This window comes from Oreochromis niloticus, linkage group LG3 (assembly GCF_001858045.2).
Source record: "Oreochromis niloticus isolate F11D_XX linkage group LG3, O_niloticus_UMD_NMBU, whole genome shotgun sequence".
Classification (NCBI taxonomy): domain Eukaryota; kingdom Metazoa; phylum Chordata; class Actinopteri; order Cichliformes; family Cichlidae; genus Oreochromis; species Oreochromis niloticus.
In genome coordinates, this window is record NC_031967.2 from 63467347 (window position 1) to 63492314 (window position 24968).

Genomic DNA, 24968 nt, shown 5'->3' on the forward strand with positions numbered 1-24968 from the left:
TAAGTTATAGACTTTATTTATATGAAATGTGTGTGTGTGTTTGATGCATTTTAACCATACGTAATGGATATTACCCAATTTGATATCCATGCCACCCTAAGAAAATTTCTCTAGATCCGCACCTCTCTGTAAGAAAGCCATCAGAAACTTGAAGGTCCTACAGTAGACTGATCACGAACACACTTCAAAGCTGTGACTAACTCTGGACGTGAACCAGAGCTTATATTTGATTTTCTTGATTTTACAACTGCACTCTTCAAACACTCCTCCAACCTGTTGTAAAATTAAAAGTGAAACCAATAAGACTACTGAGCTTATCCTCCATTTTATGATCTTTCAATACAGGAAAAAATGATTAAAAATGAAAGAAAAACACTAATAGAGCCAGAAGTATTTGAATCTGATAATAAAGAAAACTTAGAGTAATGAAACTTTATTCAATACAAGTATCACAAGGCTTCATTTGCTAAAAATGAAAAAAATTCTGAAGTATGATTTCACTAACTCGGAGGATCTAGCAACCTTGACAGTTGTTGCATTTAAAAAACAACTCTAACCTCCACATTTCAACTTTTTTTCTCAAAGTACATTTTCGACTTTAATTGAGAAATTTTGACTTTCTTCTCAAAATGATCATCAATATTTTTTTTTATAATGTGGCCCCAATACTACTTTTCACTATGTACTTTTTGTTATAATGCATGTATGATCATCCTGCCCATACGACGTAACACGTGCTGTGGACTTTCAACTTCCTTAAGCGTAGTGAAAGAGTAGAGTCTTTTGAAAAAAGCTTCATTACTCCAAACTTTTCAACACAGTCCTCTTTGGTGACATCTGGTGGCCAAAAGTATAAAAAGCAGCTTGAATCTAAAACTTGAAATGAACTGCTTCGTTATGATTGTCCACTCTGCAGAGCTGAGTTGCCAGCTTCTGTTTGATATGATGTGGCATTTCTGTGAGACATCAGGGTACCGTTGTGGTGCTTTCAACATGTATTTTTTTGGATTAAAAACATGTTACATCTATTTGATGAATAAATAATTTTGTTTAAACAAAATTATTTATTCATGCCATGCTGTGTTCTCTCTTTGCTTGTGTCTTATTGATTTTTTAAATAATAACAATAATAATAATAATAATAATAATAATGAACAACAAGCTATAATAATAGGTTGGCAGTATGCTTTTTTTTAACAATTTAACGAAGCGTCGTCTCTTGTCACAGTGTCTCTAATCATGTCGCACACTTGTTTCGCTTTCTCCCGCACAAAATCACCAAAACAGCACAAAACCTGCCAATGAGTCACGTCCTTATAAACCACCTAACCAGTTACAACGCAGCAGTGACTCTGATCACGTGACTCTTTTCCGTAAACAGAGCTCCGTACTTGTGAGACGAGTCGGCCATTTCGGGATCGAGCGAGTAAAACTTTATTTAAACCTTAAATTTAATCTCATGGAGTCAGATTTTAAAACCAGGTTGTGTAATTCAGAGAAAATAGCAACAGACTCAGACATTTAGACCAAACTACGTGTCGGATCAACAGAAGAATACGGAAATGTTTTTTGTAACTGCGTCGCTCTGCTCCACTTTGATGTTTGTCTTCGTGTTTGTCTCTGCAGGTGAGATTTACCTGTTAGAAACCTCACAGTTTGGGTGGCGATTTGCTAACAAGTAAACCAGACTGACAGTCCCATGTCTTCTATAATAATTATTTTCATACTGATTCAGTTTGTCTGCCTGCAAAGGAGAAACGAGTCTGGGTGGAGTCGATGTGGATTTAACGTCTATTGACTGTAATCCAGCTGTGACAGAGACAAAGAAGTGTAATGTGTGTGTCAGTGTGATGTGCTGTAGTGTCAGGAGTCAGTATACAGCTACAAAGCTTTTTGTTCAGTGTATACAAACAGCTGTAGCTCCATAAAGACAGCATGCAGAGACTCACAGTGTCTGAAATGTTTTAACTTGCTGTTGCTTGAAAGGTGTTTGACAGTGAATATTATAACAATTTAAAAATAACGGCAAGCTGCGACTGTAAAGTGTGTTTCAGTATGTGAGGCTCTTTGACTTGGTCAGTAGTTCAGTGCAATGCACAACAAACATAGTTATAAAATAAAATACTCTGAGCAAACACTGATATATTTGTTGTCATAGGTGCAGATGTTTCCAGCTGTTCTGTAGCAAACATACAAATGTTTGGGCTCCAGCAGACCTACACACCAGTACCTTTGGTAAACTTGGGCTGTGGCTCAGGAGGTAGAGCAGGCTATCTTTTAAAAGCTAGTGGTTTTTCCAGGCTCCATGCCAAAGTATCTTTGGGCAAGATGCTAAAAACAAGAGTTGCTCCTGATGTGTTAATCAGAGTGTGAATGTTGGATAGAAAGCACATAGACACAGAAAAAAGTGATTGGATGTGTTTTTTATTGTGTTGTGTTATTGTGTTTTATTGTTTTAGAATATGGTGACCAATTTGTAAATTGTAATAGCTAATGGGATTTTTCAAATGACTGACTCCAGAGGGACAAACACAAAGAGTTTGGTGATTTCTATCCACGTTTGAGATATTTTATACTCTCAGTCAGATGTTAAAGAATAAAACATTGTGTTTAAATTAAATCTTTCTGAGGATAATTGTACTTTGACCTTTGACCTCTATCCTCTGTTTTGTTTCCTCTTTCAGACCAGAGAAACATCACAGCTGAGTCTGGACAGGACGTCAGTCTGCCATGTCGAGCTCCAAACAACAACATCATAGTTTTAGAGTGGAGGAGAGCAGAATATGGAGCTAATTATGTCTTTTTGTATCGGGATGGGCGCTTTGATCCAGCCAACCAGGATCCATCTTTTAAGAACCGGGTGGATCTGCAGGACAGACAGATGAAGGATGGAGACGTGTCTTTGATTTTAAACAACGTGAACACTGCTGATACTGGAACATACAAATGTCGTGTCTTCATGAGAGAAACACGTTTATGGCAGCTCATCTACCTGACTGTTGTTGATCCTCCAGGTGAGTGAGTAGAGTTGAGTGTGTGTGTGATCAGAGGTGAAGCTGCTTCCTGGTTGTTGATGTGTGTTTGTTGTATGGATGAGCTGGTGGATGTCAGAGGTAGACAGATGTTTCTCCAGCTGTTGTCTTTGTGGCTGGTAGTCTAGAGTTGTAGAGCAGCATTGTTTGGGTAAGGTTAGAGCAGAAACAAAGACATTTATGAATCAGTCTCTTCTTCTCTTGCTCTCTAACTCGTCTGTAAACATGTGTGGGGAAACTCAATGTTAAAGCCTACAGCTGGAGGGGGAGGGGAGGGGTGAAGCTGGTGGTTGTGAGTCTGTGAAAGTGAATCCTGCCGGTGCCATAGCTGCTGAAAACGTACTTAGTGCAGACACAAAACGTCCATCAGCTTCAAAGTGTGTCCGAAAAATGTCCACATGATGACTGATGGATGAGAGAGGTCCCATTTTTGTTGTTGTGCACAAATCATTGAACAACACAAACACTTAGAGCTCCTTTCAGTGCTGCCTGTTTTGTTACTGCACACATTTCTGATGGTCCTACAGTCCAACGTAGAAACATCTCCCTGAAGCCTCTTCATAGAGACCAAAGGTTGGATCAGAGCAGCTGAAAGGACACATCTATGAATGCAGGCAGAGACTTTCTCACAACCTCACACTCAGCTTTAGACTGAGGATCTCTGTTAGTCACTGAACATGCTAACAAACTCAAGACTAGAATTTAATAACCTAAAACTGTGGTTTGTTGCTCTGTTCAACTTTGGTATTTGTTTCTTCCAGTGAGACTAAGTAGTTGAAAAAAGTATCCCAGAGAGATAAAGAGAAATAAGTAGTTTTTGCTCAGGTTATATACTGATTATTTTATTACTGATTCAGAGAGGTGTCACTGTGAGATAAATATCATTTTAGAAAAAAGTCCTCAATCTGATTGGTTGTTGTAGAAGTGATCAGTTGTACTTTGACCTTTAACCTCTCTGCTCTGTGTTGTTTCCTCTTTCAGACCAGAAAATCATCACAGCTGAGTCTGGACAGGACGTCACTCTGACATGTCGAGCTCCAAACAACATCTTAGTTGTAGACTGGAGAAGAGCTGACCTGGGAGATGAAAATGTCCTGTTTCATGACGATGGGAAATTTGTTCCAGACAACCAGCATCCATTATTTAAGAACCGGGTGGATCTGCAGGACAGACAGATGAAGGATGGAGACGTGTCTTTGATTCTGAGGGATGTGACGACTGCTGATGCTGGAACATATCAGTGTCGTGTTTTTATAGAAGGAGCACGAACATGGAAACTCGTCAGCATCATTAACCTGAATGTTCCTCCAGGTAAGTCAGTACAGTTCAGACACTGCTTCACCATTGTTTGACACAGTGACGTCACAAATATTAGCGCTTACTCTGCTGCCATTTTTAAAAATAAGATTGTGGCTGCAGTTTTTGTCAGATGTCCTTTTTTAAATCAAAGCACAGAAAATTCCACCAGCAGGTAAATCTTCACACTGTATTTTTTACTTCACCTCCTGCACATGAAAAAGAAATGGATTCTGTTCTGTTCTTCACTCATCACCTACCTGACAGCTGACACCTCACACCTGTTTCTCACCTGCAGGTCAGACAGGAGGACAAGAGAAGGATGAAGACAACAAAGATGGAGGAAAGGAGGACGGATCTGTCTGGCTGATAGTTGGCCTGAGTGTTTCTGCTGTGCTTCTTGTTGTTATTGCCGTTCTTGGTTTTCTGATCTACAGAAAAAAGCATCAACCTTCAAAAGAGCATCCTGCTGATCAACACAGCAAACAGCCTCTTCAGACTTAAAACTGCATGGACTTGTAACTATTTCATTCACCACAACAGCCCATTATCAAACAGAAACTGACAGTTCAGTTCTGTACAGTGAAAGCTTTAAATGTTACCCTGATACATAACTAGCCAACATAAGGCTTTCTGAATAAAGGCTAAAAGCAAAGTTGTCACTAAGTAAATAGTTTATAGTCTGAGCTTCGAAAGAAAAGAAAAGTATCTGGACTTCTTTAAGTTTCTTGAAGACGTTTCACCTCTCATCCAAGAAGGTTCAGTTCTGAAGAGAAAATGGTGAAGAGACACCCACCCCCCCATTTTCTTTCCAAGCTCCTTAGACTAGGATGACCTGAGTGACTGAGAAGCTTTTTCAAGTATTAACTTGGTGCCTTTGCCAACACCTTAGGGGGAAATAATGGTAATATGACTGATCCATATGTGCTAGAAGATTAGACACTTTCTGTGCTAGCAATGTTCCCTGGCTTTAATTCAAAATCTGTTTGTTGTGAGCACCTACACATTAAACAACTCAAACATTATAAATGGCTTCAAGCTCACATTGAGGCCTGTATCAGCCACTGAGACAGTCGACAAATTTATTTTTCTTTTTTGTATATATTGAATATTTTATACTTTAAAACTACCTTTTTATTTAAGGGACATAAACAATACATTATAATTGTACCTAATAACATGACATGTGATAGATTAACCTAGGACCTGGAGTCCACATAGGTGGATCTCACATTTTGCGTTGTCTAGACCACAATACTAAATTTTGCTCTACAAGGGCCTGATATCCTCTTCTTGTATGAGAAGACTTGTTACTTTGGCCTTAATGTGGATTATTTTGTGGTGTTTGGTGCAGTTTTCATGTTTTGTGGGGTTGTTGGACATTTAAGCTATCCTAAGATGATTCGTTTGAATTTTCACGGGATATAAATATATAAAGTACAGATTTGTGTAGCTGCAGTGAGAGTGAGTGTTGGTGTGGACGTCCAACTACCTGCAGAGTCTGCAGAGAATTTACTTTACAGTGACCCAACTGTAAAGCAGCACTTCAAAGAAGTCCAACAGGAAGGACTGTGTCTGTGTCTGCAGCAGAGTGTAATCATGCTTATGTACATCTGGATAATGACACAAACTGTGTGGCGCTTCACTTTTTAATAAACTAAAAGGCATATATCAGGTTATAGGATCTGTAGTGTTGTTTATTTATATTATGGTGCTTATCATTTGTGACATTTATTACTGTGTGCATACTTTATAGAAGAGGAAACAAATCTCTTCCTTGCTGGCTCCATCGAAGAAGAAATGCTCAAGTAACTATGTAGCACGTACGTAATTCCACAACACAGTGTGATGGGAAATCAGCTGTGTTTTGCTGCCCATTTATTTCGAATCTGGCGCGAACCGGCGAGACAGTTCCTGAATCAGTCACATGGTACGGACTGCTCGAGAGGCCTCGAACGTCACTGCATACGTAATCAAAGCGAGCCTCGATACGCGCTTCACAAAAACTCCCCCGAGATTACCCGACACACGATTCGACGCTTCGACACACAGGACACATCACTAGCCACAGCCACCCTGGGGCGCACTGACAGAGGCGAGGCTGCCGGACACTGGCGCCACCGGGATCTCTGACCACCACCAGCAGGTAACGGGTGAAGTGTCTTGCTCAACAACTGAGACTGTGCAAGCCGGGGCTCGAACCGGCAACCTTCCAATTACAAGGCGAACTGACAACTCTTGAGCCACGATCGCCCTGCATAAAACAATCTGCTCTCATTAACTGGGTTGCAGCATTGCATACCAAGATACTTTTTCATGCGCTCCAACACACACTTGACCACCATCAGAGAGGGAAGATCTCACAGGAAGAGACAGGTAATGCTTCCTGCGTACTAGACGCAAGGTAATCAGAGCACAAGACTACGTCACAGCACCCCCTTGTGACAATAACAGGCAATATCCTGTTACTGATAACAATAGATAGATAACAATAAGGGATTTTGTAGCCCCGTATTTTGCATGAGTTACATGAGTGTCTAAGTTGTGGAATAAAACTTGAGGCACAGGTGGCCAGGGGGAGACAGAGGAGGAATGCCTCCCCTGCACCTCAGTCATGTACCTGTACATCAAGGCCCTACATGTGTGGTGGTATGATGGGCAGAGGGCCAATGCCCTCCAGACAGGGACCCACAGCAGTAGCACCACGAGTCCCACAGAGCATGGAGAGACCCCACCACAGAGACAAATTACACCCACCCCAACATTCAGTCAACTCCCAGACTACTTAAGACAACAGACACCCAGGTTGAGTTCATCCTCCACCTCTGTTATCCCCTCCACCAATTGCTTAAGGACCACATTTGCCAGCATGCAGGCCTCCCCCTTTAACACCCCAGGCTGCAGCCACCTTGTAGCTGCGTCATGTGGCTTCCGGGCCCACATGAATGTTGGCTGTCATCCAGCTGGCCCAGAACCGGCAGCGATGAGGTTCCAGGGAGAGACCTAGGCGATCCAGAACAGCCCGGCAGACATCCTCGAACACCCCTTGTGGGGCTGGCAGTAGCCTCAGAGCCACTATCTGGGCCTCCCCCGACAACGGCTGCTGTGCTCACTTTGCCCCAGGTCACTGGCTAAACTCTGCAATGGCCTGGAGAGCCTCCATAAACATCTACAGGTTATTGCCCTCCTCCATTTGGTGTATAGTCACCGCCAGTGGAGAGGGAGGTTGCGTCGTGGCGACCCTGATGAGCTACTGCAGGACCTGCGTCTGCTGCTCTGCCTGGTAGTGCAGATTGTCCAGCTGATGGCTCTGGGCCTCCATCTCCTCTCTGTGCATGGCTGCACACTCAGCCAGCATCTAGGCCAACATCTGAATTGGCTTGGCGGGTGGAAAGGCCTGAGGGTTGGATATTGCCAACTGAGTTTCGGCACCAATGTGAAATGATTGGACACCATGCAGCCTCAGGTGACAGTTTATGTCTATATGCACAACAGCGTTCATGGTCACGTTGACATCAGGGCAGTCAGCTTTCCAGCTGCTTCCCTACTCCACACTACTCTCCCCTCTCAGCTCCCAGTGTGACCAAAAAGGGGAGAACATGATTACTGAGAGGCAGCAGCTGCCCTGCCAGCCACCGTGACACTGCCCCTTGTTCCCGCTGCACCACTCTTCCACTGCAGAGGAACCAGAGACCAGAACCCTGCCACAGAAGCATCTGGAAAGGATGACCTGTGCAGCCTCTTCTGTCCTCTGTCCTCCAGATGCGTTTCTAATGCGTCCTTAAATGTGACCTACAGACTCTGAGAGAAATGAGAGAAGCATCATTGATGATCTGCTTGTATCTATGTTGTGACATCAGTGTGTCTCTGCACAGCTGTAATTAAAATGTGTTCAGAGGGCCTCAGTGTCTGAATGGTTCCAGTTCAGCTCCATAACAGCAGCGTCCCTGGTTTGATTCCTGTGTTTCAGCTCATATCTGCCTCTCTCAATGAGGGGGACGTAACTACATGGACACGGATTTGTTCATCAATCAAACTACAGATCACTGAGAGCTGAGTGATGTGAGTGAAGTTGCCCCCCCACCTTCTTCAAATCCAACAAAAGTGGTATCAAACGTTTGTGCTGCAAAAATTTTCGTTTGTGCTGATATCATTTTAAAGATATTAATAAAAATTTCTAGAGGTCATCAGAGGTCAACCAGCCCCCCCACATTAATTAAATCAAACAAAATGGGTGTCAATCAACTGTGCTACGTTTGTGCTGGTTTGTGCTGCTAAAATTGTTGTTTGTGCTGCTTCTGTTTTAAAGATATTAATGAAAATGTAAAGGTCAAAAGGTCAACCAGCCCCCCACATTACCCAAATCAAACAAAATTGATGTCAAACGTTTGTGCTATGTTTGTGCTGCAAAAATTTTTGTTTGTGCTGCTATTATTTTAAAAATTTTAATAAAATAACGTCTTGATGCGTGCTTAATCATCCAGGTAAGTAAATCCCAAAAGGTTGATTCTGTTCATCTGGACATTTTCAGTTGGAGAAACGTTTCGTCACTCATCCAAGTGACTTCTTCAGTCTCAGCTGACTGCAGGTTTCCCCAAACCTTATAAACACATGTGAGTGAAGTTGGCCCCCCTACCTTCTTCAAATCGAACAAAATTGATGTCAGACATTTGTCCTGCAAATTATTTTGTTTGTGCAGGTTATGTTTCCCTAATTTTATAAACAGTACATGTACAGTGAGAGAGAGATGTTACATCTGTCTTCACTTGCATCCCAGTCATAGAAGCGTTGGAGGTAGTTCATAAGAGATTACAGGATCACCCTCGGCAACAGGACCACTCTCAGCACTGATCAGTTGTGTTTGCTTTTGGAACTGTGTCTTAATTCCACCTATTTTGCATAAGGGTCAGTACTACAGGCAGAAACCTAGCCATGGGTTCCCACAGGCCCCTGGTCAAACTCACCAATGCTTGATTTCAAAATAATAAAACACATATTAATAAAAAAAAAATGATGATAAAGCTGTTCAGTGTCAATATAGGCCGACCTGTGTTCATTCTCGGCGTGTTTGTCTCCTCATTTTCATGTTTGGCTCTGTAATGCCTAAACATTGAGGAGGTGCTTTTGTTTGTGTAAGAAAGCTCCGCAGAACAGATGCAACATTTAACCTGCATAAAATGAAATAAATAATTTACACTGCAAGTCACATTGCTGTTTTTCCTATTCTGATAGATTACACTGAAACAAAGACAGACAAAGTATTACCTTATTTGCAGTTAAAAGATCAAAATGATTCCACACAGCAGAAACTTTTCTTTTTCTTTCGGGCTCCATTTTGTTATGGAGAGTAATTTCGTGGGCTTTTTTGGTGGCGACTCATTCTGTTGGCAGATGCGGTACCTTTTAAACACAGTTTGGCGCGTTGGCAATGAGCGATACAGCAGCTGTATCGATCACGTGACTTTTTCTTAAAGCGACGCATGCACCGATACAGGCTTCGCTAGGTGAGCTTGATACATGCGTCGGTGCGTCAGTGTTGCTGGACCCATCACTAGCCAGAAGGGTCCTCAGAGGCACTGCAAGACTGCTTTTCCACCATAGGCTGTGTAACGTCGGGTTGTATTTGGTGGTTGAGAGGAGGCGCAAAACACTTAGCAGGCTAGTCGGAAGAATACACGATCACACTGGTACTAGGAATTCCACAGCGTATCCTTTAATGCCCATTCTCTTCTTCAACCATATAAGCCCGGTTGAACGGCTGCAGCTTAACAAACATAATGCGCAGTGTTCGTACAACCCATACGTTGCAAACAAAAAGAAAAACAAAAGAAAGGTCTCCCCTCATGCACTAGCGTGCAAGCACATGTCCAGAGAATCACAGAGAGAGAGAGAGCAGTGGCACAAACTGATGACAACAATAACCCTCGACTTGGGTGTCTTAAAGAGACACCACACCATAGTGGCTGTTACATATTCCCCCCGGGTTTAACAAAGGCTGTCCCCAGCCGAACACAGCAGAGGTACAGTCCAGACTTAACCAGCCTCCATACATGGTCAGCAGGATAAGATGATGAAACCAAAACAGGGAAATGTACAGTGCAATATCGACAACTGGCATACATGACAGTGTCCCACATGTTGAATGTCCATTTAAATAAATGCTAAAGAAAGAAAATAAACTCAGGACAGCCAGGATAATTACAGAATGAAATTCCCTTTTTTTCTTACATTGCGTTTCTTCTTTTCAAAAACTGCAACAGTCAGCAGGAACACCGTACCAAAACATGAAAACATTATCAACATGTATTGCAGAAAACTCAAACAATGGTCCTGTTACAACAGTAGACCACATAAAACACATCAAAAAGCAAATAAGGTCACTTTAGGTCAAATCTGTCAGTATAAAAAGGGTTGGTCCACCTATTGACTGACCAGTCAGTGGTGACTCTAGGAACTCGTCTTGGTCTGAGGTTATAAGAACCTCTAACAGCACACCCATTGTCAGCAGGAGGTGAACCGTTAACCTCTGTCTCCAGAGCATTGTCAGCAGTTTCTTGGAAAGAGTTCTGGTCCACGAAAAGCGGGACAGTGTCAGTACAGTCAAAGTCAGTCTCAGCAGGGGCGTTGCTAAAGACCGTGGAAGTTGTGTCAACAGTGTCACAGTCAATGCGGCCTGGGGTTGAAAGAGCAGGAGGCAAGCTGCAGTCCGGGACACTGAGATCCAAAGCTGCTGCAGTCTTTAGTTTTGCATGCTTGCCAGATAAAGCTGAGGCCCAGGTGTAGAAAGGTTGCAGGTTTGCAACATGAAAAACTCCAACTTTCTCCCCAGTGTCCACTGAGGTGAGACAGTAATTCACATCAGACATCTTCTTGGAGATGCGGTAGGGACCAGTGTAAAGGGGGGCCAACTTTGCAGAAAAGTTGGACGATGCATCTGATTTTGGGTGCGACTTTACTCTGACGAGGTCTCCAACTTCATGAGAGACTGTGCGACGTCTCAGATCATAGTAGTGCTTTTGCCTTTTATGACTCTCTTCGAGCACCAAGCGAGCATGTTCATGAGCATCCCGAAGTGAAGCTCTCAGGTCATCTGAGTAAGACGTTTCAGGGTCGCTCAGTCCTTCCCAGGAGGGTTGAGTGACAAGGTCCAAGGGCGTGTCCAACTCTCGCCCATACAGCATCATGGACGGGCTCAGGCCTGTGCTCTCGTGAGGCGCAGTGCGCAGTGCAAAACAGATCTGGGGAAGATATTTGTCCCAGGAAGTGTGCTTATCCCCAACATATGCTCGAATAGCTGTTTTCAAAGTGCGATTGACACGCTCAGTTGCATTAGTTTGAGGGTGGTATGCAGTCGTCAGTCTGTGTTCAGTCCCAAGAGTCGACAAAACATGCTCAAAGAGTTCACTGATGAAAGGTGTTCCCCTATCAGAAATAAGGTAGGAGGGGGCACCATGTCGGGCAAAAATGTCAGTAATGAACTTGTTCGCAGCAACTTGAGCAGTGGCTTCTCTCACAGCACTCACCTCGATCCATTTTGAGAAATAGTCCACAAAAACAAGGATATAAGCATTCCCTCTTTGTGTGCGGGGCAGTGGGCCAACATAGTCCACCCCTGCGTACTCCCATGGTCTTTGTGGCTGGATAGGGACCATAAGGCCTGCTGTTTTTCTCTGAGTCGGCTTAGTGGCTTGACATGAACAACAGGAGACCACATACTTCTTCACATCAGAGTTCATGTGTGGCCAGAAGAATCTGAGACGCAAGCGTGCCAGCGTTTTTGCAATGCCCAGGTGTCCGGCTGTAGGATGGTCGTGGTAATACTTGAGCAGATAACCACGGAGTGCAGTAGGAGCAAACAGTTTAAGCTGCTTGAGTGGGTGGAGACCACATTTCGTTTTGGGGTCGAGGAAATAGAGGAGACCATCATGTACAACATACTTTTCCAGATCTTGATTATCCTCCCCAGATCGTTGGTCACTTTCCAGCTGATTGAGCAATGAGCCTGTGACTGGGTCTTCAAGCTGCAATTGACGAACATGCGGGCGGTCCGAAACAATTACAGAAGGCAGAGCACGAAGGTCCATGCTCCCAATCACGGCATAGGGAGGGAGAAGATCAATAGGGGCATCAACATCTGGTAGAGGATTACGTGAAAGGGCATCGGGCACCTTATTACGTTCTCCAGGTTTGTGGATAATGCTGAAGTCAAAGTCTTGAAGGCGAAGAGACCACCGAGCAAGCCTGCCAGAGGGATTTGGTCGAGACATCAACCACTTGAGGCTGCTGTGGTCAGTGTAAATGGTTACGTGCAAGCCTTCGACATAGGGTCGGAAATGTTCCAAGGCCCAGATCACGGCCAGACACTCCTTCTCTGGAGTTGAGTAGGGCTTTTCCGATTTGTGCATAGCACGGCTAGCAAATGCTACAGCAACGTCTTTGCCATCCTCATCTTTCTGCATTAATGCTGCTCCAAGACCAGCATCGCATGCATCAGTGTGAATGAAGAATGGACGCGAAAAATCTGGGAACCTGAGGACTGGTGCTGAGGTTATAGAATGTTTCAGAAAGTCCACAGCTGCCTGGCACTTGTCATCCCAGTGAAACTGCACGTCCTTTTTAGTGAGGGCAAAGAGTGGCTCTGCATGGCGGGCATAGTCCTGTACAAAGCGGCGATAGTAGCCAGTTAGGCCAAGGAACTGTCGCACCTGCTTTGTTGTGGTCGGCACTTTGAACTCAGTCACGGCTCTCACCTTGTCAGGGTCAGGATGAATGCCAGCCGGCATAACACGATATCCAAGGAAGGTGAGTTCTGAAAGGCAGAATTGGCATTTGCTCAGCTTTAAAGAGAGGCCAGCGGACTGAAGCCTACCAAGGACCTCTTTTAAGTCAAGCAGGTGTTGCTCAAAGGTCGGTGATGCGACAACAATGTCGTCGAGATACACCGCGCAGGACTTATAAATCAGGCCAGCTAGAACATTGTTCATGAGCCGCTGAAAAGTCGCAGGGGCGTTACACAGGCCGAAAGGAAGGACTCTGAACTGAAACAGGCCACAGTGCGTGATAAAAGCAGTCTTTGGTTTAGCTTCTTCAGCAATGGGGACCTGCCAGTAACCTCTAGCAAGGTCTAGCGTTGTGAGAAACTTCCCTCTCTTTTTTTTTTTTTTTTTTTTTTTTTTAAAGAAAGGGGAGAAAGAAAGAGGGAAAGAAAAAAAAAAAAAACCTGAGAAGAGGGACGGGGAAAAAGGGCAAAAAACAAAAACCAACAGAATAAGCAGACAAAAAATACATATATCGATCACCTGGATCACCTGTTGAGAAAGAAAAAAGAAAGCAAGCAGAAGAAGACAAGAGTAATAAACAAGATCACAATGATATATGGGAATATGACAGTAAATACTAAATATTAAACATTATGGTGCAGCACGTGAGATCGACAGCGCACAGTGTGCTTTGAGGTAGGAGCCAAAAAGGGTGTAGTTTGTGTGTGTGATCACCCGTGTGTACACCTGTGAGCATGAACGCGCTTGTTTTTAAAAGGTTCCTTCATGTAATGATCTGCTAGAGGGTGTGGGGGGCCACTGCCCCGACCTCCAGGGCATGAAGCAGGTATGGAGGAGATCAAAACTCCAGACATCCAGAGGCCCCCAGAACACAAGAGACCAAGGAAGACCAACAGAGGGGCAGCCGCGCCACTATCCCAGAAAGAGCTGAGGAGAGTCCCAGATGAGGGGTCACTCAGCAGCCGCGGAGCAGAAGCCAGGGGGGGTTGCAGTGACGTGCCCGTGAGCTCCGCGTTACACAGGCCGAAAGGAAGGACTCTGAACTGAAACAGGCCACAGTGCGTGATAAAAGCAGTCTTTGGTTTAGCTTCTTCAGCAATGGGGACCTGCCAGTAACCTCTAGCAAGGTCTAGCGTTGTGAGAAACTTCCCTCTCGACAGAAAGTCCAGTGATTCATCCACTCGCGGGAGTGGGTAAGAATCCTTCACGGTCAGCTGATTTAGACCACGGAAGTCAACACAGAACCGCGGTTCGCGGGGGGGTTTGTTCACAATGACCACGGGGGCTGCCCATGGTCCCGATGCAGGTTCAATGATGTTATCCTGTAACATTTTTTTCACTTGCTCCTCTATGATTTGCTTTTTAGCTGGTGAGGTGCGGTAAGGTGGCAAGTTAACAGGCTTTGCATCCCCGGTTACAATGACATGTTCTGCCAGAGAAGTGCGACCAAGGTGGCCATCAAACAGGTCACCGAAACTATTTAACAACTCTAACAGTCCTTCCCTCTCCTCAGAATCCAAGTTAGCTTCTCCAGCCTTATCATGGAGGGAGAGCTGCGGGGTGCCCTGCAAAGTCATTGTACCACACTCGAGATCAGCTTCCACAAAGCCATTTTCAAAGAGTTCATCAAGACATGGGGGGTTATCATCCATAATCACAGTTCTTGTTGGGACATGTAATGTTAGTGAAGTGCGAGTCATAAAGTCCATCCCAAGAACAAAGGGGGATGACAGGTCCTGCACTATCACGAACCGCTGATAGACTCGCTTGCCCATAAATCCAATGGTTAACCAGGTTATTCCCAATGGACTGCAGTTAGTACCACTGGCCAGTCTTATGGGTGGAGAATCCCACGGATTCTTCAATGACTGATTTTGGTTTTTCTCAGGTAACAGGTCTGCATTTACTGCTGAAAGAGATGCCCCTGTATCTAGTGTGGCATCCAGAGCTACCCCATTAAAGTTCACTTTAACTCTGAGAGGGGTGTTCCACGATGACTGCGAAGTTCCATCCTCAACATGATTGAGCACAGGTGGCACACTTGGATCTGGCATAGGCAATGAGGGCTGAGTTATTGGCTGGGGGGAGGGTTGCCCCTGTGAAACACTCTCCCCCCCTGAAGTTTCCCTGCCTCCTGCCAGCTGGTCTCGTCTCTCTGACAATGCCAGTTTCATCTGGATCCGCAGGCTGAGTTACTGGATGTTGGTCAGGAGGCAGTGATTGAGGAGGCTCCGGAGCCGTCCTGGGAGAGTGGCGAGCTCCCTGAAAATCAGTGGAACAGTTAGGGCACGTACGAGATGTAACACCAGGCATGGCACATTTAAAACAGCGGGGTCCTCCCTCAGCTCTGTTTTTCAGCTGAATTCGGGAGGGCTGTGAAAGGCTGGTGCCAAGAACAGAATGCAGCTCGTGGGCACGCAGCACTAGATCAATTACTGACCTTACAGGTGTTCCATACAGTGCTACTCTGTACTTCTCCACTGCGTGTTTACAGATTAGCTCAATTTGCTCCTGTTCACATGGTGGGTTCCTCAGTCTCCTAAATTCACTGAGCATATGGGCAACAAACGTTGGCAGGGGCTCTTCGGGGTACTGGTAACGGTCCAGGATGCCTCTCAAAATCTGCTCCTGGTTGTCAGCAGGCAAGAAGACAGTTCTGAAAAGTTCACAAAACTTAGCCCATGTAGATACATGAGGAATGAGCACATTAAACCACTTTCTTGGCTCCTTAGCTAGGAAGTGTGGTAGCTCTCTGAGGAGTTGGGCGTCTGTCAAGTCTAAGGAGGTTTTATAAGCATTAACAGACTGTAGCCATTCTTCAGGGTGAAGACTGCCATCATTAGTGAACACGATGGGCTCTAATTTAGCTTGGTGCAATGCTGCAGCAAGGACTCTGGTTGTGTTAATTAGCTCCAGCGAATCTGACTGGGATTGGGACAAGGCCCTGGCGGGCTGCGCGGGGCCAGGTGCTGAGATAGATTGCTCCGTTTCCCTGGTTGGTAGGCCTGGCACATATGGAGTAGAGGAGACCTGAGGAAAAGGGTGAGTAATCTGGGCAGCTGGTACTTTTGGGACTGGCCTTTTTTGTTGAGTCCACTGCTCCAAAATATTCCTCTGGAGGTCCAAAGAGTCATGAAGGCACTGCTGAAGCATATCAACCTCTGCTTGTAGACTTTGCACTTTATGCCCAAGGTCAGCAGTACTATGTCTGGCAGTAAGTCGGTTGGGGCGTAACATAAAGTCTATATCATCACACATGTCAGTCAAGTCAGGATGAGTAGCCATAATACACACTTATCAAAATCAACTTCAGTTCTGATCATACAAAAATATCCAAAACATGTGAATTCTTAATTTAAGCAGCAAATGTATCATCTGACTTTGAAACGTGGAGGCAAAAGAAGTAAACACCCTGAATCAAAAGCGTTTTGCTGCAAAATAGATCCAAACTTATGAGTAACTGTGTATGAGTAACACCTTTTCAAGTCAAATGCACATAAAACAGCATCTCAATAAGAACAGTTAAGTCAGTGAGAATCAATAGTAAATCAGTTTGAAATATAGACAGCGTTTTTGTTTTTTCTCAAATATATACACTCACAACATCAGTTCGGTGATTTTCCAGTCGACTCCAAACTTGTCCAGTCCTGACACGGCATAGAGGTTTGTCCCGTGGAAAAGTTCCCACTTGCAGAGACCGTACGGATGAAGCAAAGTCTGCAGCGTGAGCTCGGCTGGTGAGGGAGAAAAGAGATCCGGTGCGCTTCACCTCGCATACATGCACTTCAGAAACTATGAAGAAGCGGCATCCGTCTCGCGTCCAGGTAGTGTGAATCCACGTTAATCCAAAAACGTCGCGGTAAAGGCATTCAGCAGATAACGATATTATATCCCGAAAACAGCGTTGCGGCGGCTTCACTCGTTGCCATGGAAACACACCTCCGTGATCCGGTGAATCGGTGATCTTCCCGACATCCACGTCGAGGCCAGCCTGGTCTGTTTCCGCAAAGTATGGCAGACATCTACTTTGCCGCGATGTACCTTTTTCATGTATCAATCATCAGCTGCTCGAAGATACTGCACACTGAGGTCCAAGAGAAGATGTTCGGGCGCCATTTTGTAACGTCGGGTTGTATTTGGTGGTTGAGAGGAGGCGCAAAACACTTAGCAGGCTAGTCGGAAGAATACACGATCACACTGGTACTAGGAATTCCACAGCGTGTCCTTTAATGCCCATTCTCTTCTTCAACCATATAAGCCCGGTTGAACGGCTGCAGCTTAACAAACATAATGCGCAGTGTTCGTACAACCCATACGTTGCAAACAAAAAGAAAAACAAAAGAAAGGTCTCCCCTCATGCACTAGCGTGCAAGCACATGTCCAGAGAATCACAGAGAGAGAGAGAGCAGTGGCACAAACTGATGACAACAATAACCCTCGACTTGGGTGTCTTAAAGAGACACCACACCATAGTGGCTGTTACAGCTGCCACACATGACAACACCACAGACTTTCAGGAATATACAGAAACTATCATTGCCTACATCCCAAAATGCATCGATGATGTCACAGAGACCAGGTGTCACGGGTTGCTTAGAGCAGCGGTCCCCAACCCCCGGGCCTCGGACCGGTACCGGTCCGTGAGTCGTTTGGTACCGGGCCGCGAGAGTTGAGGCTCAGGTGTGAAATGTATAGTTTTCAGGGTTTTTATCGGTTTTCAGCGTTATTTTGTTATCGTTTTTATCATTAACTCGGTTTTCCTGGGTCTTTTCACGTGTGTTATGAATAAATCTTCTTTTTTTCGGTACCGGAACTAGTTTTATTTTGTTGTATTTATCCGCGACACCTTATTGCCGGTCCGTGAAAATATTGTCGGGCATAAACCGGTCCGTGGCGCAAAAAAGGTTGGGGACCGCTGGCTTAGAGGATCCACTCGCAGGACTCCTGAGTAGCGTTTAAACAGAGACGGTTTATTTACAGATCTTCACCAAGTGTATGTACAGACAGTGCGGGGTTAGTGCTATATACAAGACGTGAGGGGCAGGGGTCCAGGGCTCCAGGGAAAACGGGGAAATCACACACGCGCTCAGTTCAACCTCTCTCTTCTCCGCTAGCGACCAGTCACTCCTTCCACACTCCACACGGGGAAACACGGGGACGGGTCCAGGGAATCTAGGAACAAAGAAACATTCGTTAAGTCTCTGAGACGGACGCACAGGAAACTTGAGCTAGACGTGTATTGACTAGAGCCTTCACAACAATCCAGCGTTGAACAACTGATCTCCTCCTTCTAATATACCAGCTAGTCTGATGAGGCCCAGGTGTTCCCAATCCAGGAAGGTGTGGACCGAGGGCGTGAAGCCACCATGAGTTCTGGCAAAACAGGGGAGAGAAGGAGAGAGGGGGAGAGAGAGGGAAAAAGAGAAGAGAAGGAGGGCTAGGAGTGGAGAGATTCTGATCAGCACCTTGCCGATCCTGCAGGTCGTGACACCAGGACTATCACTGTCCGGGCCAATCAGAAACCATGCCTCACAGGTCAGGTTTAAATGCTCCTAAGGTTGAAAAATGCAAGCCTTCGGAGCCGGGAATTAGGTGAGCCAAAGAACAGCAAGGGCAAACCTGTCACGTGGCATCAGCTACAGCAAAGCTTCAGCGACAGCAGAGATACTTGAAGGCAGTGGCAAGGAATACAAACCATCACAGACTACAAGCCCACTCTGCAGACCGTGGGGAACAAATCCCCAGACAGTGTGTGGAGATCCCTTGCCAAAATCAGTACACGCAAAGCTCCAGGTCCTGATAACATGCTTGGACGAGCACTGACAGACTATGCTGTGGAACTCACAAATGTCTTCACAGACATCTTTAACACATCACTAGGGTCAGGCCGCCGTTCCCACATGCCTCAAAGCCTCCACCATCATTACTGTGCCCAAGAAGTCATCTACCTCCTGCTTTAAGGACTACCGTCCTGTCAAACTCACCTCCATCATTATGAAGTGCTTTGAACGGTTAGTCATGCATCAAATCAAATTATCGCTTTCCCCCAACCTGGATCTATTTGAGTTCGCATACCGGTCAAAACGCTCAACCGATGATGGAATTTCAACTGTCCCTCACTCAGCCCTCACACATCTGAACACTAGAGACTCATATGTCAGAGTGCTGTTCATAGACTTCAGTTCAGCCTTCAGCAGCATCATTCCCCAGCAACTCATTCACAAACTGGATCTGCTGGGGATCAGCACCTTGCTGTATAACTGGCTGCTAGATTTCTTGACAGGAAGACAGCAGATAGTACGCTCGACAGCAACACCTCCAGCCCAAGAACACTGAATACGGGGGCTCCCCAAGGATGTGTGTTGAGCCCCCTTCTCTTCACTCTGCTGACCCACGACGAGATCTACTACAGGGGTGAAGTTAACCATCTGGCCGAGTGGTACAACAACAACAACCTGTCCCTGAATGTGGAGAAGACCAACAGCGACTCTACTTCCTCTGCAAACTGAGAAGCACAAGAGATTCAACCCCCATTATGAGCACCTTCTACAGAGGCACAGTTGAGAGTATCCTCACCAGCTGCATCACTGTGTGGTATGACTCCTGCACTGGGTTCTGCAGGAAAAAATGACAACGGGTAGTGAGAGCAGCTGCACCTGCCTCATCTGGAAGGTCCTCTCCATTACAGGTGACTCCACTCATCCCTTCAGCAGCGTCTTCAGTTTGCTGCCATCAGGAAGGATACTGAAGAGCCTCTGGGCCAGAACACACAGACTGAGAGACCATCGGGCTGTCAGGATGCTGACCATCTCTGAATTGAGAAGGGGGGCCCAAGGGCACATCTTTCGCCATCTTACAAAGCTGTGATTGCAGCCATTCCCCAACTCTCTGTGAATGCTACTCATGGCCATTCGAGAATCTGTGTCTTTGATTAGTAGTCGTTGATCAATGGTCATAAGAATTTGCATACTAACAATCATGGAACTAACCCCCCAGCCCATTGTTCATTCAGTGGTGCTAGTTTCCTTCTCTGTGCAAATGTACTGTTTATAAGGTTGGGGAAACCTGCAGTCAGCTGAGACTGAAGAAGTCACTTGGATGAGTGACGAAACGTTTCTCCAACTGAAAATGTCCAGATGAACAGAATCAACCTTTTGGGATTTACTTACCTGGATGATTAAGCACGCATCAAGACGTTATTTTATTAAAATTTTTTAAAATAATAGCAGCACAAACAAAAATTTTTGCAGCACAAACCAGCACAAACGTAGCACAAACGTTTGACATCAATTTTGTTTGATTTGGGTAATGTGGGGGGCTGGTTGACCTTTTGACCTTTACATTTTCATTAATATCTTTAAAACAGAAGCAGCACAAACAACAATTTTAGCAGCATAAACCAGCACAAACGTAGCACAGTTGATTGACACCCATTTTGTTTGATTTAATTAATGTGGGGGGGCTGGTTGACCTCTGATGACCTCTAGAAATTTTTATTAATATCTTTAAAATGATATCAGCACAAACGAAAATTTTTGCAGCACAAACGTTTGATACCACTTTTGTTGGATTTGAAGAAGGTGGGGGGGCAACTTCACTCACATGCAGAGTGAAGTATTAAAAAATAAAGGTACTACATTATGTTTATAATTATGTTTTTATTTTTTTTTTTTCTTTACACATAGAAAAACGTGAGCCCCCACCACTGTGTTTGAACCAATAGAAAGCTGGTGCTCAGAGGAAGAGGGCGGGCTTTACTTGGTGTCAGTGACAGAAATGAACAAAAGCTCAAATGAGTGAGAAGGACGATGAAGGAAACATCTGTGCTGTGTCTGCTCTGTAAGTAGAATCTCTGTGTTTGTTTGAATTCTTGTACTTTGACTGTCTGCTCTCCTGATAACTGATGATGGAGGAGAAGACATGAAAAACAAATCAGGCTGAATTCAAGTTCAAAACAGATAAAATCTGTTTCCTCAAACAGACTTATTATTTTATCTTTCTGTGTGAACCCTGCATTGGACTGGTGACGTGTCATATTTATATGCTACTGCTCAGCCACTGACAGCTGGGGTTCAGATTTTCCTCAAACAAAAGATGAAAAAGTAGTTAAAAAGATGGATGATGCTCTTTCTTTCTCTTTTTTAAATCTTAAATACTATTTTTAGTCTTTTGTCAAACTTAAAACATGTTGCTGGCATCAAATACAAAATGAGCAGATGTATCAGAGACTAGTTTGTGTGTTTGTCAGCTGTTTGTGTGGAGTTGTTCTTTATGTTCACCTCAAATCAACCTGAGTGTCGTTTCTCTTTAGTTCTGATCTCACTGCTGAGCTGCACAACAAACCAAGGTCAGTAACCTTCTTCTGTCACAGTTTAAACCTGATAAATACTCACTGATATGACCTGATTGGGTTCATGTTTCACAGTGTAAAGTCTAACAGATCATCAGTTTTTGATTTTAACCCTCACAGATCGTCTGACTGTGAGTCCCAGCAGCTCTCAGTTCTTTGAAGGAGACTCTGTGTCTCTGAGCTGTGAGGAGGACGACAGCTCTGCTGGATGGACTCTGAGGAGAAACACAAGCAAACAACAGAGGACTCAGTGTGGAGATGGGTGGGGAAAACCAGCTGGTTTGACTAATTCTTCCTGTAAAATCGAATACATGTACCCATGGGACAGTGGAGTTTACTGGTGTGAGTCCAGAGAGGGTCCCATCAGTAACATGGTTAACCTGACAGTCACTGGTAAGCTGAGTGTGTGGAGTTAGTGTTGATGAAGCTGTGTGTAAATGGATGAAATGCTGTAGTTTGTCTCTGTGTTGAGGTGGATCAGTGATCCTGCAGAGTCCTGTCCTCCCTGTGATGGAGGGAGATGACGTCACTCTGCTCTGTAAAACAAAGACCACTCCCTCCAACCTCCCAGCTGCTTTCTATAAAGATGGCTCCCTCATCAGGAAGCAGCCTACAGGTCACATGACCATCCAGCATGTTTCCAGGTCTGATGAAGGCCTCTACAAGTGTGACATCAGCGGTCATGGAGAGTCTCCATCCAGCTGCATCACTGTCACAGGTGACACACTCACCTGTCTGTGTTTCTGCAGCTTTCAACATTCACAATGTGGCGACAACTTAATGACTGTGTTTGCTTTATTTTAGACAAACACACCACCACACCTCCACCTGCATCCACACCTCCCTCCTCTCTATCTGTGTTGTCATTTTTTGGATCAATCTGTGTTGGGGTTCTACTGGTGTTACTTGTTTTGCTGGTGAGACGATGTGTTCACAGGAAACCTGAAGGTGAGACTCATATTTTTTAATTTTTCAGACACACAGTTCAGATTATTTGCATTTCTGTTCTGCGAACTTGTTCAAATTTACAAACAGTTGGAAGAATATTTCAACGTAATGAAACAGCTGAGAATGTATGATTTTATTTAAACTTTTTTGTTCCATGTTTTTTTATTTTTATTGATTTAATTTTTTAAAAGTAATTTCTCAAAGGTTCTTTCTTGGTTGTTCTTATTCCACCTGTTTTGTTAGAGATACACTGTCCCACAGAAACTTGTATTTTTGTTTTAAAAAGTTGGGTTACTTTGTTTCCATCATGAGCTAGTATGACATTGAATGACTGAAATTAAAAAAAATGATGGAGAAACCCTCGGGGCACTTTTGGTTTTAGATGTTGTAGTTTGAAGCCTTGGTGTTCGCATTTTGTCCACTGCCATATTTACATGGGTTTCAAAATAAATGGCATTTCCTCTGACCCTTGACCCAGTCTGCCCTGGCCTAGGGGGGAAAGGTGTTAAAAGAAAAAGTCTTGACAGCACCACAGAAAACAGGCTTATTCTCTTAAAACAAGGATTATTTACAATCTTTAGGTTATGTGTACAAAAATAATAATCGAGCTGTTCTAGTTGCAGAAACCTCATCATACAGTGATACACAACTAAACACATGACACAGCTTCATTGGAAACAGGAAGTAGACAGGAAACAGCCAGTATTGACATATCAGCCGTCTTCATTTACTTTCAACCAATGATCACCTTCAACCTGTAACTCAGATTAACAGAAACACCCCCATTATGGAGGAGTGCTATACACAAAATGATTACCTGCGTCATAACACCATTCAAATAATTCAGTCTCAGTTTTAAGATGATGGTTATAATTAATTTTATGTTCATTAAAACATGGTTCCTGACTGTAATCATAGAATGGTTTATATAAAGGTTTGTGAGGACATTACAGAGAGCTTGGAAATATAACAAAATATTTTTCCAGCTTTTTACTGATTTGATGCTGAGTTTAACCCTAAAATCAAAAATATATGTTTTCTTTGTTTTTACAGTTTATTATAATAAATATATTTACAAATGTATTAATGTAGAGTGTGCAATGTTCATATTTTCATTTGAACAAAAATGTCTGTAAGCAACACACCAGATTGTGATCATTTTAATCAGATGTAATCATCTCTTTCGCACCTGAAATCACAATATTTAAGTTCATACTCTTCATTTCTTTATCTGGAATGTGAAACTATAGTCAGCTGTAACCATGTGTCTGTGCTTACTGAGTATTGTTCACTGTGAGCTGGACTGTGTGTTTGTGGTCTGTGGGTAGCTGAAGCTAACAGCTCTGCAGTCGTCCTGCATCCTGTTTCTCATTATAGAAACACATGTCGGCAGCGAGTGTTCCACCACAGAGCTGCTGGTCGTACGATGAGGAAGAAAAATGTAGAGATCATTTCTTAAAGCTGTAAACTCTGGAAACAGATCATGAATCTCAATTTATTACAAATAAAATCCCATTTAATAACTGCATTATTTACAATATTACTATTTTTTTAAACTTAATTTACTGCAGGATACTTTATAATTAAGGACATTTTAGTTGTATCCAAATTAAATTTGTTATTTTTCATTTTCAATTTTAAATCTAACATTTATGAAGTAAATAATATTGTAGTTTCTGAGATCCTGACGTTCAACATTCATCCTATTGATGAAAGCTCAGCTCTGTAGTCACTTCCTCCTGTCTGTTTATGTGTTACAGCAGCAGCCGAGTTTTCACTGACTCTAAATTCTACTTATTAAACATTTCTATCACTTTCTATATGATCAGCTGTTCTGTCTGTAGTGATGTCTTTTTGTGTGTGTTTTATTGTGCAGACAGTGATCCAGCTGCTGTTTACTCAGCTGAAGACATCAGTTATGGACCAATCATCATCAAAGATGAGAAGAAAAAATCAAAAATGAGAGGTACAGCTGCTCTTCTTTGTGTCCATCAAGATTTACTTTTACAGCCAGGAATTTAGGCTTTGGTTTATGTTACAGTGAATATGAAAAGTGCACATCTCTATGAAAACACTAGGGGTTTTGTGATTATAAGAAAAAAAACTACAGTGAATAATTTCAAAACCGTTCCCATCGTTAATGTCGTATATAAGTGAAGATTCAAATAAAAAACAAATAAGTCTATTAGGGCAAAAAACTACATAAGAAAATATAAATGTAATGAAAAAGTACAATAAGCTGGTTGCATTGGAGCACCGATTGATTTAATCACAGCATCCAGTCTTCTTGGCTAAACACCTGCCAACAATTAAAGAGACAGTTACAGTGAATCAATCAAGTGTGCTCTGCTAGTAGGACTTTCCTGACAATTACTCAGCATCAGAGGAGTCTAATTGTTGAAAGGCATCAGTTAATTAAGAGAAGTACTTTCACAGGACTGGATGTAGCATGGAGCACAGTGAGGTCATCAAAAAATAGAAAAAATGTGGGAAAACAATAACATTGCAAAGAACTGGATTTTCCTGGTCTTATACAAAAGTCTTATTGGAGTTTTTGTCCCC

The 24968-nt window shown here is 43.7% G+C and overlaps 1 protein-coding gene, 1 long non-coding RNA gene and 1 pseudogene across 2 annotated transcripts; 2 read left to right on the top strand and 1 right to left on the bottom strand.

Moving 5' to 3' along the window:
* Nucleotides 1-24968, top strand: part of LOC112846316 (zinc finger protein 85-like) — a 241768-nt pseudogene that overhangs the window by 113903 nt on the left and 102897 nt on the right.
* On the top strand, nucleotides 1359-5866 carry LOC102078360 (CD226 antigen). Its single transcript, XM_005465946.4, has 4 exons — nucleotides 1359-1626; nucleotides 2685-3014; nucleotides 4014-4343; nucleotides 4627-5866. Exons 1-4 carry the CDS (start codon nucleotides 1563-1565, stop codon nucleotides 4830-4832), a joined length of 930 nt encoding a protein of 309 aa, XP_005466003.1. The 5' UTR covers nucleotides 1359-1562; the 3' UTR covers nucleotides 4833-5866.
* On the bottom strand, nucleotides 18058-18390 carry LOC112846379 (uncharacterized). Its single transcript, XR_003219317.1, has 2 exons — nucleotides 18353-18390; nucleotides 18058-18280 (listed from the first exon to the last, which is right to left on the bottom strand). It is a non-coding gene; the product is annotated as an uncharacterized LOC112846379 (long non-coding RNA).